The 19,504-nt window shown below is 32.4% G+C and overlaps 1 protein-coding gene across 1 annotated transcript in view; it reads right to left on the bottom strand.

The window, feature by feature from the left end:
* Window positions 1–14,039: 14,039 nt before the first annotated feature.
* LOC149781478 (uncharacterized) overlaps window positions 14,040–19,504 on the bottom strand; it is a 430,415-nt gene continuing 424,950 nt past the window's right edge. The window contains exon 43 of the mRNA XM_089934971.1: window positions 14,040–17,890. Coding sequence (XP_089791097.1) covers window positions 17,783–17,890 — 108 coding nt within the window. The 3' untranslated portion in view covers window positions 14,040–17,782. The remainder of the gene's footprint in view (window positions 17,891–19,504) is intronic.

Genomic DNA, 19,504 nt, shown 5'->3' with positions numbered 1-19,504 from the left:
AAATTTGTCATACCGAATTTAGCCAGAATAACATAACATAGCAATGATTGAGATGATAATCGTTTTAAAAAAGAGTTTGAGGAAATGTTGCATAAGAGTATGATATATATATATATATATATATATATATATATATATATATATATATATATATATATATATATATATATATATATATATATGTGTGTGTGTGTGTGTGTGTGTGTGTGTGTGTGTGTGTGTGTGTGTGTGTGGAAGAGGACCTAAGATAAACTGCCATAGAATAGGTCTAATGTTTCTGTTTTATTCCAAAGCATGTATAGGGCTCACGGTACTATTTCAGTTTCCATAGTAATCATATGCAAATACCATGATATTAAAAATTCAATAACTTTAAATTTCTGAGTGCTCATTATCAAACCTATATTTATCAGTATAGATGAAACTTTGATGACAGCTTCTGTATTGAGAAAAGGGTATGAGCCGCGGCATTTTCTGGACCCACATGTGTTTGAAACATGTGCTTTCAATTCCGCACCAAAGAATCGGGTGCTAATTTCATTAACTAGTGTTCCAAACTCAGTACTGTTCCAGGAATGAAATTATATCAATAAAATAATGTCTCTATTTTGTTTCAGTTACAGCTAGGAAAAGCTCTCAAAAGAATCTTTTTGCTAAAAAAAACATAACTTACTTTATCAACCAATCCTGGCCAGCCAAACCCATACATAGTCTACATTCATGTTCATCCATTCCAGACTGGTTTCCATTTTTCCATACAATTATTACCGTGTATCCTACAAGGACATATGGTAGGAATTAATAGAAAAGCATACATATGAGATGAGTATAGGTAGATTATAAGGACCTAAGATATGCTCCATCTGAAAATGCTTATCTTTAAAAAATGCAGAAAAGGATCTACGATAGAACTTTATGTTAAATTCGTGGCATTTGCATCAGTATGTGTTGAAGATAAAGACCAAATGTAGCCTATTAAATTTAAAAAGATCTAATATTGGTGTATTAGTGTATCATTTCAAAGCATGGAAAGGATTTATACAAAATATACGAATTCTTTGCGATTATATCAGTACAAATAGAGCATAAGGGCCCATTGAAAGCTGTTATACAATAAGCTTAACGCTTGTATACGATAACAATACAGACAGCGACAGAGGATACAAATCAACAGAAATATATGTTTATTCAGTAACTACAGGCAGAGGACAAGGACCAAAGGTAGACTGCTTTACAAAATGTTTAAGGTTTGCGCATCATTTCGAACCATGGAATTTCCGAATTCTCGCTAAATGTTCTTTCCAGGTGTCGTTGTAGATGATGACATCATCGATGTAAGCATCACAATTATATAGACCAGAGGTAATCGGATTCATGAGACGTTGAAAAGTACTTGGCGAAGATTTCATCCCAAACGGCATCACTTTATGTTGGTAAAGTCTATCTGGAGTCACTAATGCAGAAAGTTCCTTTGCTCCTCCGGTTAGTGGAATTTGCTAAAATCCTTTCAGAAGGTCAAATATGGTGACATACTTGGCATTTCCAATATTATCAATACAGTTATCGATTCTTGGTAATGGAAATTAATCTGTTATTTTCACACTGCTCGCCTTCCTATGATCAGTGCACATACGGAAAGTTTTATCTGGTTTCGGAACAAGTATACATGGTGAACTCCAGTCACCTTTACTGGGCTCTATGAAATCATTCACCAGCAAATACTGAATATCTTTTTTCAAGTATTCCTGTTTGAGAGAGTTAATCCTGTACGGGTGTTGTTTCACAGGCTTAAAAGTTACGATTTCAACGTCATCGAAATTTTTTGTTGGTTCTTGTAGGAACATCTGGAAAAAAGTGCTCATATTTAAATAATAAATGTTTAAGTTCATTTCTTTCTTGCTGTTGCAAATATAAACATTTCTGGTCCAGATGATTTATAATTTCTGAATTATGAAGATTTGTAACTCCAATATTAGTTGAATCCAATGATATTCCTTTACTTAAATATTCACTGAGTTGGGCAGGTACAACTAAATTAATTGTATGTTTAACCTGGCGGTCTCTTTCAATATACTCCTTTAACATGTTTATGTGGCAAAGTTGTTTTTTTTTTCGCCTCCCAGGAGTTTTATAATGTAATTTAAATCATTTACTTTCCTGTCAACTGTGTAGGGACCATAATACTTGGCCTGAAGAGGACAAGCCCCAAAATTTCTTTGTTACGTGTTTAGGCTCTCATAAACCGTAACGAGAGAAAAGTGAAGACAACAAGCTTCGCAAAATTTAACAAATAATTTATTTCTCTAGAAAAAACAAGGTAAAAATGAGAAAAAGAACTTACGGTTTTACGAATCAAATCCGAAAATAATCCAAGAATTAAAACTTAGAAGCCTAGTAATAAAATGTTCTAATAAATTTGAGTTCGAGTCCAAACGAAAATCGAAAATGGAAGGCGATGACGTATACTGTAGTCAGTATAGTACTGAGGTGTCAACAGTTCTTTACTGAACCACATAAAATAATATTACAAATAAAATTTAAATAAATGTCTTTGTCCAAGAATTCTGTACGAGCACTTAAATATTCCCAGGAAAAAGAATTAATCTCTTAGAATCGAAATAATTTGGAAAAAAATTAAAATTAATTGGTCACAGAAAAAACACCTTGACATCTGAGTGTTTTGAAAGCTGAACTGAAATATTTTCTCAATAACATCACTTTTAAATCTAGCTACTGTGCAATTCCGGTAAGACCAGAATTTTGAAATAACAACGTAGAGGGTATTTACATGTCTGAAGTCACGTACAACCTCGATTTCACTCTATAAATCCCACACTAAGAATGAATAAAAAAAAATAAAGTTATTTACTGCAACTCTTGCTGATTCTGAATCAAGATCAGGAACTAGGTCAACTTTTAGATACAAAATTCCAATATTAGGTTTTCAAAAAACTGAAATGAATTTCTGGATAATATCAAATCCAGTAAATAAAATTACATTATAATAGCATGTAATGGAATTAAAAAAATAAAAAATGTAAAACTAACAAACAATTAAATCAAATATACATAACAATATATATATATATATATATATATATATATATATATATATATATATATATATATATATATATGAAACAAATAGTGACTTTAAAATACACAACAGGATTACTGAGTGAACTTATCTTCTAAAATTTAGGGGCAAATTATCTAATGAAAATGGATAAAAAGTTACCTGATTTTCTAATGTGAATGCAAATAATCACCTCCATCAAAATATAATCATTATGGAATAACTGAATGGCTTAGAAACATAACTGTAAATTTAAATCAGAGTTTGATCCATAACAATAAGATGTATATAGCTGGATTGATTGTTTCAAGTTGTTATCATAATATTCATAGATCTCATACATTTTTCTGTGCCTAGCATCTTTCAATACTTGCCTTTGGATGTAATGCTTTTGTTTTAACAAGTGTTTACATATCACATAATGAGTAATGGTTGTTGTTGTTGTATGGTTTAACGGCATTTTTCAGCACAAGATAGGCTATACATGGCGGCCAGTATAATTGGTGGAGGAAGAACCCTGGAAACCCCGGGAAGAACCACCGACCCACGAGAAGCTACTGGCAGGCTTTCTCACGTACCCACGTTAGCCGAGCCTGAGACTCAAACTCACGCCGACAGAGGTGAGATGGCAGTGATCCGTAACGGTGAGCGCTTTAGACCACTCGGCCACTCAGGGCCCCTAATGAGCAATGGTACATGCAAGTCTGGGTACAAGATGACCTTATCTTTTCTAATGCTAAGTTTAAATATTGAAAAGAATACAATAACGTACAATGATAAAAAATCTGTCGCAATTATATCATAATATCAGTTACCCATTTCATAAGTAAAAATTCGAATGAATTTAAACAATTATCTTCGTACTGATCTATCTTTTGTATAACAATTGGCAATAATTTTCAATATCTTTACAAGTTCATCTGCTTCCATCTGAAAGAAGTTCCGTGTTCTCTCCAAGTTTTGATAATTAAAAAATAGGTAATGATGACCTAATTGCTATCATAGAGCAATGTACTTTTTCTTTGGTAACTTTATGAGCAAGATTACATTTTATGTAAACCTATTTAACAACTTAATTATTTTTCCAGGTACATGTATTGTAACTTGCCGCATAAAAATAATTTTTTATCAAAGAAATAATACTGTAAATAAGTAAAATGTCTGAGTGGGATATTTATCAAGTCAGTGCATTCTCTAATTAATGCTTTACTACTGTTTGAGTATTGAGTAATATTAATTTTTAACTGACAATAGGTTTTTTCTTTCTTTAGTATACATTACAGAACCTTTTCCTATTTTTACAATTCTCATAAACAATATTTTTCAAAGCTGAGTATAAGTGAAAGATCTGAATTTGAATTAAGCAAGACAGAAATACTAGAGATTAAATGTCTTTTTGCAGTGTTTAATATAAATTGATCATGGTAAATTTAGTAATCATGAACTTAAAGTATCGTTGGCATACCAATATTGGTGATGTTAGTGTCGTATTTACGTGTTGTAAAGTCAAAGAGTCAAAGTGAAGCATAAGCTTCTGTGAAGATTTTAAAGTAAAAGTGTACGTACTTACTGGTCTAACAATGCAGGTCACATGCTTCTCAGCCATGCTTTTCAAAATTAAAGGGATTGTATGTGACTTTCAGTTTAAAATGTATGTGGAAATATATGGTGGTTGGAAGAGGGCATAGGATCAAATGACATTGTAAATTGATAGCAAGTCATATTGAAGTCTAATTTTAAAGTACATGCACCAAATTTTATTAGACAATAGTCATAATGCAGTGCACAAATATAGTATTTGAATAATAATAATAATAATAATAATAATAATAATCGTCTCTCGAATCTGAAGATGAGGGTTCTGTGCTATCATCCATGGGTACGGCAATGGCTCTGTAGTCCTAGTCTTGACTTGCACAGCCAATGACAAATAACAGTCCATTAATATAGTACTGGAAAGATAATATTGTCGATTACCCGTTTCTTTTAGACATGCATAGTAACCATTCTTGCAAAATATTTCAGCACATCATCATTAATTTCTTCATCATGTGCATGAACAAGATTTTCTGAGAAAATCTGGTAAAATATTGGCATTTGCTTTCTGCAACGAACATTTAAGGACATCAGTGGGGATTTAGGATTATATTATAGTGAAAATACAAGGATTTTAAGAGGATTTCTAGACAATGTATGGATGGATGAGAGGCCTTGTTTTATATAAAAAGATTTGTTCATATCTAATCCTCTTCGGAGCCTTATGAAAATACATGCATAAAATTGCAGATCTGTGCACAAACAAATCTGTGCACAATCAAACAAACTGAAGACATAAGATATCAAAATATAATCATATGACTTGAGGAAAGCATGAAGCTACTTTAGAAGTGTCAACTAATGCTGGAAGATGCCACAGCTGAATTTTACATTTTTTCTTTTCTTTGTGATTTTGATGTAACTTATAAATTGTTTCATGAATGCTTTCTGCATTTCAAATTAAATGTTCTATTTTAGTCTTCAGTCCCTCATGAAACTTTGTTTATATTTACAAAATCTCAGTCCATTATAGTTACCGACTGGCAAATGTTATAATTTTGTTTCTGCTACCACTTGATAAGACATTGTATTGTATCTGAGGTGCTTCTATGATGAGGGTTTTTATTTTTTCCTTTGGTCTCAGGTATTTGATTTATGTGAAGACATAAGCATACAATAAGGACATATTTTGTGAACATTTTTTGACCTAAATAACTTTACATTATTTAAACAACAGGGTATCCAAAAAGTGTCTTTTTCTGACACAACATGATTATGTATAAAAGCAGGATTGGGTCCAAATGCAAGGCATCAGTGAACTGTGCTCACATGCCAAATTATATAATCATCAGTTATGGCTGGATTATGGAAAAATGGTGTATTTTAGATGAATAAAAGATTGTCACACCTATGCCAGATTCGGTCCAAATGCAAGCCATTGATGAAATTTTGCTCACATGCAAAAATTAAAAAATCATTCGGCCCAATATTAAGGCTGGATTATGCCAAAATGGTGTATTTTATGCTGAATAAGAGGTTGTGAAATCCTCGCTGGATTGGGTCCAAATGCAAGGCATTGATGAACTGTGCTCACTTGGTAAATTCATCAACACCATGACATAGTATACCAGAACAGCATCAACAAAAATAACATTTATGAATATCCATGAAACCTGACAGCTCTAAATCAAAAACTTGAAAATCATTCCTTGAAACACTGATACATGTCATACAAAACCGCACTTACCAAAACATATCTATATGGAAGTGTATATGTTTGACATTTACAATGAAAGTACCTTCTTTCATTTTACCTTAAAACTGCTTTCAATGCCACCAAGTCATTATGTTGGCTATAAACACCACAACCAGATGAAAAGGTTATAAATTAAAAAAATTGTAAATTGAATATAATCCAAAATTTGCTATTATTCATGGGGTACCCATTTTCATGGATACTGTGGTTCATATGAACCTCAAATTTAAAGACCCATCAAATAATGATCTTACTAAGGACCAATATGGTCCCATCAGTCAGAAATTCACCGTTCTAAAAAAGGAAAAATGACATGCTTGGGATTCACACTGCCAATATCACTGCTTGTTTTGATATGATAAAAGAATGTATATAACATTATCACTGATGCTAACATTAATTTTTAACACCAAAATGATTATCAACAATCTACCCTCAAAACACTGCCCGTCTTTAATGCCCAAATATTTTGGAGTAGCCTCTCTCTTGTACGGGGGGGGGGGAGGGGAGGTGCATAGATTAGCCTATTGTCAGCCTAATCTCTGTTAATGCACAAGTCTAATTTTGTTTGCATCTTTTATGCCCTTGTTATTTGTTATTTTTGGGTCAGTGACTCATAGATTTGTTAATGGTAAATTATGTGGCTGGTGTATCAGGTGTCTTTTTTTAATATAAAAACACATTATTACAAACTATATCTGGGCTATGAATATCAATGTTTGATGGAATTTAGCAGCTAAAATACATTTCTAAGTTTCTAGTAAGTTTTAGTTTTATGTTATTTTTTAAGTACAAAATTGAAATTTGGGGTTGAACATTTCCATTTTCACAGTAGAGGGTATAAGTTAATTGGGGAAAAACCCCTACAAAAAACCCCTAAAACAACGTTCTATTAAAGGAAATATTTTGACACATGGAAAAATGTGATCTTGTGGGTATTTTGAGATAATGGGGGTTCCATTACATGCAATTGAAGATAAAGTACCATCATTTTCTTCCTAAATTATCTTTAACAAATATTGATCTGTATAGAACTGCATTTTGGATGTCATTATCATTATTTAGTTTTATGTTACAAGTGTTCAAAATTACTTCATGTTACAAGTGTTCAAAATTACTTTATGTTACAAGTGTTCAAAATTACTTTCAGAACATACTTGGCTGAAGCAACTGAACAAATAGGAAATTACAAAAAAAATTTACTGGTTCACCCAGAAAATTGCTAGTTTTGGAGTGTTGGTAGGCGACATGTTACTAATCACAAGTGCAGAAAGTCTTAGTAGTCAAGAACTTGAAGTGAGTTATAACCCTTATCTGTGAAGAAAAAATTCCCCACTAATAATGATTGATGCATTGGACACAAAAAGTTATAATGAATGGAGAGAAAAAATCCCCACTAATAATGATTGATACATTGGACACAAAACGTTATAATGAATGGAGAAAAAAATCCCCACTAATAATGATTGATGCATTGGACACAAAAAGTTATAATGAATGGAGAGAAAAAATCCCCACTAATAATGATTGATGCATTGGACACAAAAAATTATAATGAATGGAGAAAAAAATCCCCACTAATAATGATTGATGCATGGACACAAAAAGTTATAATGAATGGAGAAAAAAATCCCCACTAATAATGATTGATGCATTGGACACAAAAAGTTATAATGAATGGAGAAAAAAAGGACTGAAATAACACTGCAGATATAAAAGGGATGAAGGAATATTTTTTTTATGCAGAAACTCAAACTGTTGTGAATTTTGTAAATACAGTATGACATATATATCTGTATATATCAGTCAATTAACTACAGTTTATTCTGTTCCTTATCAACAGGTCTAACGTATAGTCTATCTTGTGCTGAAAAATGGAGTTAAACCCTATAACAACAACAACAACAATCAACAGGTATATTGCTGATCCAGCTCTAAAATAAAGAAATGATACTATAAATGGTCCAGTCAAAATTGGGTATTGGGTGGGAGGTGGGATTAATTAATTTTTTCAGATGAGATTCACATAATTGCATGTTCTTAAGAGAACTTTGAACATGGCAACATAATTGCCCCTGTAGTGACATGAATATATCTTATACAAACAACCTGCTGTCTTTTATGTCTGCTGTCTTTTATGTTTGAAAAGTAAAAAATTATTGAAAATTTAGTAACAAATTCAGATTACAAAAAATATACCTCCATCAAAAAGGCTGTTGCCATATATGGTATATATACTTGCTTAAAGGATGAGTCCAGTGTCAAGATATGAAAGATACATCCTCTATATGTATATATATATATATATATATATATATATATATATATATATATATATATATATATATATATATATATATTATTTATATCACCTACAAATACACATACTTGCATTTCCACTGCAGTTAAGAATGACTACAAGCAACTGTGTATTGACGAAATGAATGAACTTGGTACAGCCCTGTCCAGTGTGTCCACTGCAAAGTGAAGTTCTTAACCATTTGTGAATAACTGCAATCTGCCTTGCCAGTTGGTTAGTTGGTCCTTTTAGTTTTTGAGCTTCTATTTTCATTCATATTTATTAAATAAATACAAGACACACTTACGACTTAAGCAAGAAAGATGGTTTAAATAAAGAAAGTAGAGCACTACAAACACAGCATAGTTAACTGCATGTACTTTAAATGCAGTGGCTTTCACATACTGGCAAGCATATTAAAATGTGTTGGAAATATAAACAAAGCAAAATGAGGAACCAGCAACAGGTAATTCAAAGATTTAAAAGATTTTACAGTTGATCTAAGTCATTATTATGATTTAATTAACATTTTACCAACCATACAATTAACTGTATCCTCCATTTCTAACTTTCCCCTTTCTGTTGCAATCATATGACTACAGGTCCAGATGGATTTTTTATGCTATCTTTCTACAATGGTCCAGAGAGAGAGAGAGAGAGAAAGAGGGAGGTGGTGTTGGGCTTGTGTAAAATTACCATAAAGACACTTTTTCATTCTCTTTTACTGCTTGAGAAGTCTACTGCCTTACCAATCCACACAGTGATAAAAAAAGGTCGAAGGAGGGTACAGCTGCCTTTGGACACTAATATTAAATAATATTTTCTAGAACTGTGTTAAAATAGGTTTTACAAAACATGAAGAAGGAAATAAAAACATACAAAACATTCAACAGATTACAGCATGGATATTCCTCCTTACAAATGAATGTACCATACAAGTCTTGACATGCTATTGCAACTTTGTATCATTGGTGAACACTGTATTAAAATCCCATGGAATGTGTGCGCCTAACCTTTAAAAAGTGCCAGGTTCTTGAAGGTTACTTGGTGCAAGCTCAATTTTCTTACTTTCCCATAGTCTCTCCCTTACACGAGAGAGGGGTTTGTGTGCATGGCACAGAGGATTTTGATGAAATCTGCATTCATTTATAAAACGGGGATTATTAATATTTTTATTCTTATTTTATTACGACACAAATTAGAGGAAATTAATCACTGATATAGAAAATACAGAAGCAATAGCCTACTGTTGAAATTTAAGCTAATGTTGAAACAATATATATATATATATATATATATATATATATATATATATATATATATATATATATATATATATATATATATATATATATATATGTATAGTGTGACCCTGCTATAGTGCGCTCCGTTATAACAGGAATTAGGATATAACACAGTCATGGCGTGTCTCCTGAAATTTCCTATACATGTATTTTTCTTGTGCACAAAAAAATTCTTTCTTAAAAAGTACGTAAAAAAACATAAAAGTTTGTCATCATTTTGGGGAAGAGATCGTGTATGAATAATACAAGATGATCGTGGATTGGCTACTGAAATTTTATATGCATTTTTCTTGTACACGAAAAAGTATTTTTTTCTTCTTAAAAGTACGGAGAAAAAAATGCATAAAAAGTTTATTCTGGGATCGTGTAGGTCTTTGCCAATGTTGCAAACTTGGATTGTTTTTCCTTATTGGCTGCAAAACATACCATGTGGCTTTTTTTAATTGGCAACATTGTTGGCTGTTTAAACTTTAATATACAACCATTGGTTTGGAGTGCAGAAATTCAGAGGCCCCATGAAAGGAAGCTGCAAACTGGATATAAAATGCACTGAAATTTGTTTATTGTTACATAAACAAATTCTTTGTCCATATTAACAAACCATCTAAACAGCGCACTGTTATATCATAATGCGCCTATCTTGACATTTAGCACGAGTTCTGTATGTTGTGAAATATCTGCTTTTTTGTTGTTGACTTCTGGTAATGGAGATCAACCAGACATTATCTCGTAATCTATCTTTCATCAGATTTTCGGCCACTTGCTAGTAATTAGTATATTTACAAGGACTGACATTTGTATGTGGATGGTAATTTGTTGTTGTTGTTATGGGATTTAACGCCATTTTTCAGCACACGATAGGCAATGCATGGCAGCCAGTATTAATGGTGGAGGAAGAACCAGGGAAAACCCTGGGAAGAACCACCTACCCAAGAGAAGCTACTGGCAAGTTTTTTCACATACTCACATTCGCCGAATCCTAGACTCGAACCCACGCGGACAGAGGTGAGATGGCAGTGATCCGTAATGGAGAGTACTTTAGACCACTCGGCCACTCAGGGCCCCCCTGGATGGTAAGTAAAATTCCTCTTCTTTTCACTCTGAATTAAATCCTTCAGAACACTCACATTTTCTGTAATAATCCCTCTCATCAGAACACCTGCATCTCTATTGTCCGTTGACCAATTGTTAATTTTCAGACGCATGTGTGGAAGGCAGCATCATGCTGCTACCACAAATGTAAATAATAAAAAAATACATCTTACTCATTGGTTTATTCAATAGGCATGAGGGACTGAGTAACTAGAATAATCCAAACAATGGCAAATTCCTTTTTGAAAATGTACCCAGATAAAATAGTTTGCTGAAATTTCAAAGGAAACAGATTACCTCTGAAGCACCGACTGTTATGAAAACATACTCAGCAAATGGAAAAAATAGTCTCAATCATGCAATACAACTATTTGATGTTGCCGCCACAATAAGAAATGGGCATTGGTTTGGTTCTCCAAAGCTGTCCATTAGCGGTGACTTCAATAGCACATGCACCCTTCATCAAAGAAAGCCGACTACAATCTTTCAATAACTGCAAAGAACTTTTCTTCAAAGGAAGTCAGTACCAAACTTAAATAAAAGTGATGGAATCTGATGTTTTTTGCATTTTCCAACATGACTGGAACACATTAACTGTGCTGTGAAAGTTTCTTTTTTGTAGGGAAAAAGTTTACGCTTACGAACGCTACCAACAGTGGCTTAAAACGCAAACTAATTTTTACCGACTTGCAACGTACTGAAAAGTAAATGTGCTTCGTCATTCGTTACATGATTGTGCTATGTTTTTCCACTGAATTCAGACCAATATGACCCGTTACAAAATTATTGAATATTTTAAAGCTGTGTGTGTGCATATTTTCGATGGAATCACTTGTATTCTGGATTCAATGTATATGATGAGGTTTGCAGGTGAGTACATGGTAATGATACTCTATTCATGCTATACATTAGACATTTATATATAAAAAGGATTCATGTATATGTACCAATTCATGGTTCTTTAAATAAAGTAAACTATTATATATGTCTTCTCTGTTTTCACTGCAGGTCTATTTCTCATTTAATATGCATCAATTTAAGATGGTAACTGTGCTGATGAAGCACGTATTTTACCGCCCGCATTTATTACCTACACACCCCCCACATAATTTTTAGGGGTACATTTTCTTCAGCCAACTGACCTGGATGCTTATAACACGGTTCGGTCTAAAATGCAGTCGAGTCCTATGGCTTCCAACTACTGTGTTATAGCGTGGTCACACTGTATGTATGTATGTGTATATATATATATATATATATATATATATATATATATATATATATATATATATATATATATGCATGTTAATGCACTATGGGCAGATCACAATTTGATATACCAATGGTATTGATATATCAAACTGCTTTATACCAACACTTTAAACCTATCTTATTATTTATGTATGTGGTACATATATAGAATATATGTATAGTATGTACACTGTATCATTGATATACCCAAAGATGTATACATTTTTCATTGAAAGGAAACGATTAAAATATTTTAATGTATTTACAGTTGATCTAAGTCATTATTCTGCTTTAATTAATATTACTACAGACCATGACAGTTTTTATCCTAAATCTCTCTACGCTCAATTTGTTAATGGATTTTGACCCTTATTTTTCCTATGATGGTCTTGAGAGAGAGAGAGAGAGAGAGAGAGAGAGAGAGAAAGAGTGAGAGAAAAATCTGTGGCTTACAGGTTAAGGTAGAATTATAAGGGCATTGCAGTGAGAGAAGGGGGGTTGGGGATGGCAGCCTTGAGACATTTTCATATTTAATTAATAATAGTAAATTTTTAGAACATTATTATTGGTTCAAGAAACAAAACAACAACAACTACTAAGAAGCATTAAAAATACATTACAGTATGTGTGCCTCATAACCAAGAAATTTATGATATAGTGTTGACAGGCTATGGCAACTTTGTCTCATTGATTATATGATCACTGTAGATAAATCCCAAGGAAAGTGTACACATAACTTTACAATGAACCATATTCTTGTAGGTTACTTGGTTTACGTTCAGATTCAAGGTTTTCATTAAGCCCAATTTTTTTTTCTCTCTCTCACTTCAGATTTCTGCAAATTTTGTCCCTTATGCATGGGAGTTGGGGGTGGAAGAAAAAGGGAAGCAAGCAGGAAGGATTGTTATGAAATTGTGTACAATCTTAAATTCAATTAGAAAAAGGGAATTATTAATATTTTTTATTGTTACTTTCATATGTCACTAATGATTAATCAGTGGGAAATTATCATTGCACTATAAAATCAACAGCATACAGTTGCAAGAATGTTTATATATATGGGTATTATTTGCCCATAGGCAGACTGCAATTTGATATACTAATAGTGCTGGTACATCAAATTGCTTTATACCACCAATACTTTAAAATCCATGTTATTTTTAATATATAAGCCCAGAATGATCCAATTCACAATATCCGATAATGTTAATTCCACACATCTAACAAATAAACAATGAAATCCTCCATCACTGTCTACTTTTCATAAATACTGTATGAATCCAATTATATATTTTTTTTACTGTCATATGCAGATACTCAGGTAGAGGCTGCATTTGGGCTTTATAAGTGACACTTTGACCATACAGTCTGTTAAACCTATTAAAGGATACAAGTATTCAGGTGTGGCTGCATTTGGGCTTTATAAGTGACACTTTGACCATACAGTCTGTGAAACCTATTAAAGGATACAAGTATTCAGGTGTGAAAGTTCAAATAACAACCCTCTGTTACTTGGGACTGAACAAGAATTAAGTCAGTGGCTCTATTAAATGGTTTGTCATGAGGTAAAACAAAGAGGGTGCTATCTTTAAGCAAAAGGTTTATTGTCCATGTGCACTTTCCAATAACTTCAGGAAATATCATTTGAGATTTTTATGATATATCGAAAAGGAAAATATAAATCAAATCAAAACTTTTATTGCATCAAATACAGATTTATGCAGCAAAACATGAAATATAATACAAATATAGACTGTTTGGAATACATGAAAATGAAAGCAATATACTTACTTGTAAATACCCATGGAAAACAACATTGACTGACACTTCACTTTTCAGTGGATAATAGTTGGTAATATTTTATTCCCCAGTAATATGTTCAAACTATTCAAGTCCAAATTAACTGTTACAGTTTTTATATGTACTACAAACATCTAGAGTTTCTGACATTACCCCTAGATTTATAAAAAAAATTCATTTCCTGCTCATATTACAATGCCCACTCTGCATGAATCTAATTTTCAATAAAAGAAATGTCAACTTATAAGTGAGTATAAATGGCAGATTTTTAAAACACTCTAATGTTGACGTCTATAAAATATGAAATGCTGTTGACGTCTATAAAATATGAAATGCTGTTGACGTCTATAAAATATGAAATGCTGTTGAGAAACCAATGCTTAGTGATAAGCTTATTTCTCAACTTGTATTTTGTTATTAAAGGAAGCTTTATTACCCTGATGATAGCTCCACCACACTTTCAAAATATCTGAATGGCGAGGTCACCTGGTCTTAAAATAATAGAAATTTCAAGAAAAAATATTTTCCAATAAAAACTGGGGATTAACAATAATTACAAAAATAATGACTGAGAAGTTGAAATTGAGGAACCATGTTGCCCTGGCCAAGTAAACAAAAGAATGATAAATTTTGTTTTGTATACATTCTCTACCCAAACCTGGTCAAAAGATAACAACAACAGAACATATATTAACAATACACTACATGCATTCTAAACAAATATAACATTATACAATTAAACTATAGTCCTTGAAGGAACTGAAGCTCTACTGGCTGAAAAGAATATCCTAATTCAAGACAATAGCCTTTCTTACTTTTAATAGTTGAGTAATGAAACCATCTTTTATAATGATATTCATTAGCAAGAACAAGATTTTCAAATCAGCTGTTTAAGTGGACCTTTAAGATGTCATATTGGCACCATTTTAATTTAGGATCAACAAAACATCATACAAACAAATCTTCTGGTGGAACCCCATCTACGACTCCATTTTGCAGGAGTAATGATGACAAGATTTTCAAGATGGCTGTCATGGTGGCCATATTGGTTATCAGATTGGCACCATTTCCATTTAGGACCAACTAGACATCATATGAAGCCTTTCAGCGAAAGCAAAATATCAATTTTAGCAGCCATTTAGAAGAATCAGCGACAAGATTTTCAAGATGGCCGAAATGCTGCTATATTAGTTATCAGATCAGCACCATTTTCATTTACAACTAATGAGACATCATAATGATTCTTTCAGTGAAATCCTCATGCACTGATTCAGTTGTATGATAAGATTTTCAAGACAGCTACTGTGGTGGGCATATTGGTCATCTGAGAAGTCCCCGTTTTATTTAGGACCAACTAGGCATCAAAAGAAGTCATTTAATAAAAGCCCCATGTTGATATGAACATCCGTTCAGGAGGAGTAGAGATAAAAAGATTTTCAAGAAGGCCACTCTGGTGGCCATACTGGATTTGCAAAAGACGCCATTTTCATTCAGGACCAAGTATGTCATAAGATGTATTCTGTGGAAAGCCCAAGGTAATATTACTTTCTGTTCAAGATTATCAATAACAAGATATTAAAGATGGCCATTGTTGTTGCCATATTGGACACCAAATCAGCACCATTTGCATTTAGAACCATAAGTCTTTTAGTGAAAATGGAATCTTGATAAAATTATCCATTATCCATTCAAGAGTAGTGATAACAAGATTTTCAAGATGATTAATGTGTCAGCCATATTGAACATCAGGTCAGAACTTTTCATTTAGGTCCACCTAGTCATCATAACAAGTCTTTTATTGAAAAATGAATGCTGATATGATCATCCATTCAAAAGTAGCAATACAAGATGACTACTCTGGCAGCCATATTAGATATAAGATCAGCTCTATTTTCATTTAGGACCAACTAGTCATCATAAGAAATATTCTGGTGAAAACCTAATGTCAATATAACATGGCAATGCTAGAATTCAGATTGGTACCATTTTCAATTAGGAGCAACAAGACCATGGGATGAAGATGTGTGTAAAATTTCATGGCAATGTTCAAAGTAATTCAGGAGAAGTAGTGATAATAACATTTTACTAAAGGAGAGACAGACTAATGACTACAGACCATTCCATAAGCCCTTCCCAAATGAGCGAAATATAGATACTGCTAAAGCTGCTTCCATAAACTTTAAACATTAACTATCAAATGACAAAAGTTATTAGTATTTTGAACAAATCTTCAGCAAACGCCTTTACCTCAAGATATAAATTTAAGGTTTTCATTTAAAATGGGACAGCTATTAAATCAAAACAAGGCTGAAAGAGCAATTAAGTGGAAAGCTCTTTTGGATAAGAGGCTAAACTGTGAGACACCCCTGGGTACTAGAGCTGTAATGTTGCAGCGTTACTAATGGGAATATTAATATTTTATAAGTGCGTGGTATTACCAGTATACCATGGTATTTTTTCCAGTGATATATATATATATATATATATATATATATATATATATATATATATATATATATATATATATATATATATATATATCACAGTGTTTTTCAATGTACCAGTACTTTGGTAGTTTTCATAAAAAAAGAACGTAATGAAATTCCCGAGTAATTTTGTTACGAACTGATTGATATTAACAGCAAGTTTTCATATATCATAACAAAATAATTATTTTGTTTCCCCCAAACAGTTGCATTTACCAAAAAATAATGTTCTCATTTGTTGAGTATGTTTTATTATTTATGTTTACTAACACTATCTGATTGGTATTTTGTCTGGGTGTTGGCATCCCACTCAATTATATCAATAGTGTAGCTAGTGAATTATAGACTTCAGTGTCAACACTTCCTGTTTTTATCAACAAGATCTCTAATGTCAGCACAATGTCTTTCACAGGGTGTCAGCTGTAGTGTAATCTTAATCATCCAACTTTACAGCTTTTAGATTACATCTTAAATAACAATTAAAATACACAAAGCAAATTCATCTACTATGAGGTGCTGACCACTGAATTGGGAGGGGGTGTTTTAATTTTCTTTTGAGATGAGACATTTTATTTATCTTGAGAGAATAATTTTTTCCCAAATAATACGATGAATATTATATTGTTGTTCACTACGAGTCAGAGCAAGATATTTTTTCACCCATTTATTTATGTCCAAGGCTGCTAACCCTGAACAGTGAATTCTTTGTTCCTAATATAATTGCAGTATACATAGTACATACTGCTATATGCTCAGAATAATAAATCCTGGTCTACAATTTCTGTCTTGTCATGGTTTTTAGACAGTGAAATATATAAATACATTTATGATCTGAATAATAACATGAACAAATTTAAACCAAAAAAATGGCTAGGACAGCCATTTAGTTCCTTTGCCCATGTTGAAAGGACTATTACATTATACATGATAAAATATTGATTTTTTAAGCTGTCAAGTGGAAAATGATAAACAATGTACTCCAATAAAATTCCTGATAAAATGGCCAATTCAACTCATTGCATTCATGCAACTTTTACCACTGGAGCTAATTAAAGTCTCATTTTAAAATCAATCTTTCAAGCTAAATTTCTGTCCACATTTACCCATACAAAAAGCACAGTTCTGCAAACAATAATAAATACAAGGAGCATTTGTACATTAAATATTTACAACTATGGACTTTCACTTAAATTCATGCTTTGAGAGGGTTGCTGCCATTTCTACTGGAAGGAACTTCTTGTTGAATCCTTTCTTTCCATTCAGCCAGTAGGTTGTCATTGTGCCCTTACCCTGCAGAAAACAAAACCATTGCATCATTTGAGTCTTTCTGATGTTGTTTGTAACTAAAAATATTTCTTTTCAAGAGATATTTTAGATATAAATGTATTGGGATTGATGCAATAGAGCAATATCTTGGGCCTTTCTGCCCACAGAACAAAACCCAACGTCAAATGTATGGTTGAACAGGAATATATCTGCTATAAATTCTCTAATGGATAAAACTGATACTTAAAAATTGTTATCTGACAGAATGTTGGAATGACTCCATTCCCATCCTATTAAGTTTTAATTGGAATGTTTCACAAAAACACTAAGAAAGAACAATAAAAAACCGGACAGGCTTCTTCCTTATAACAAGTGTAAGCCACTCTCAGAGTTTGGTCTAATTATGTGATAGAAATTGTGTAGAAACAATTTTTTAATTATTCTTTGACCTTTGGACTCAGTTATCAATAGGCTTATTTCTTATCTAATGTGGAAACAATCCACAATGTCTGGTAAATGTAGATGGTTGACAACTAGTTATTGTGCAGAAACAAACTTTGGTAACAGACAGACAGATATCACAATACATTATGGCACGTGATTAAAATATACGAGAAATTACTGTCGACATGATGCCATGGTCAATAACAATAATAATAATAATGCCTTTATTTAAAGTTGGTGATGCAATTGGCTGTACAGAAGTAATCCTCTTTATGGCCCTATAATTAAATGCTGTCAACGGATACTCGGGTATTTGCCCATTCATAATCACCATGGGTAATAAAATTAGCTATAGGGTATCTGTTTAATTCATGTATAAAAAAAAAAGGAAAAAACGTTTCCAAGTTCAGACTGAAGATTATATCTGGCGACATCAAGAGCGAGTGAGACAGAGAATAATGAGTACAGATTGAGGCTCGTGTTGTGCGACTACTAGCTGCAGTGTATTTATCCATCACAGACCTCAGTCTACTGATCTTATATTTTTGATGACCATTTGGCTATGTATGTCAAACAGTTTCCTTATTTTCTATTTATGGTAACTGCAAATGACATGTTTACAAGAAAACAGATGGCTTTCTTGAATTTGAAAACATGCGTCTCAAATTCATTATAGTTTGATATGCACTGAAGTAGCAGACCAGTCTATATTGAAGAAAAAAAATATGGTGTCAAATATAAGGTGCAATGGGTTTTATCGATGCAACTCATGGATGTTATATGACTGAAAAAATGTTAGAGGAGAGGGAATTTGTCAAACTAAAGAACATGTTGCATCAGGAAAAAGACAAATTAATAGCCCTTCACAAATTTTGAAAGAGGGATTTGTCAGTGATGTTAATACAGCATTCAGAATTGGTGGACCTGATTTTACGACTTTTCGGCGAAGGATAAACATGTACACTAGTTAAAGTGAATGTTGTGTAAGTTATCATTTTTGTTTTGTATTCTCGTTCTAATCCAAATGGATTTTAAGATTTTAACTAACTACAGATCCAGGTACGAAGTCAAAATAAATGTATGGTTTTCATAATGTTTTCTGTAATTATGGCATGTAATATATAGATTAGTCTTTTTATGTTCAGATTACACTTTTTGGCCACTTATATCAGTACTAATTATGCTTATACCTCT

Source organism: Sinohyriopsis cumingii, chromosome 15 (assembly GCF_028554795.1).
Source record: "Sinohyriopsis cumingii isolate HCF-2022 chromosome 15, ASM2855479v2, whole genome shotgun sequence".
Taxonomy (NCBI): Eukaryota; Metazoa; Mollusca; class Bivalvia; order Unionida; family Unionidae; genus Sinohyriopsis; species Sinohyriopsis cumingii.
Note: the sequence above shows the minus strand (reverse complement) of the source record. Positions and strands in the feature narration are given on the sequence as shown.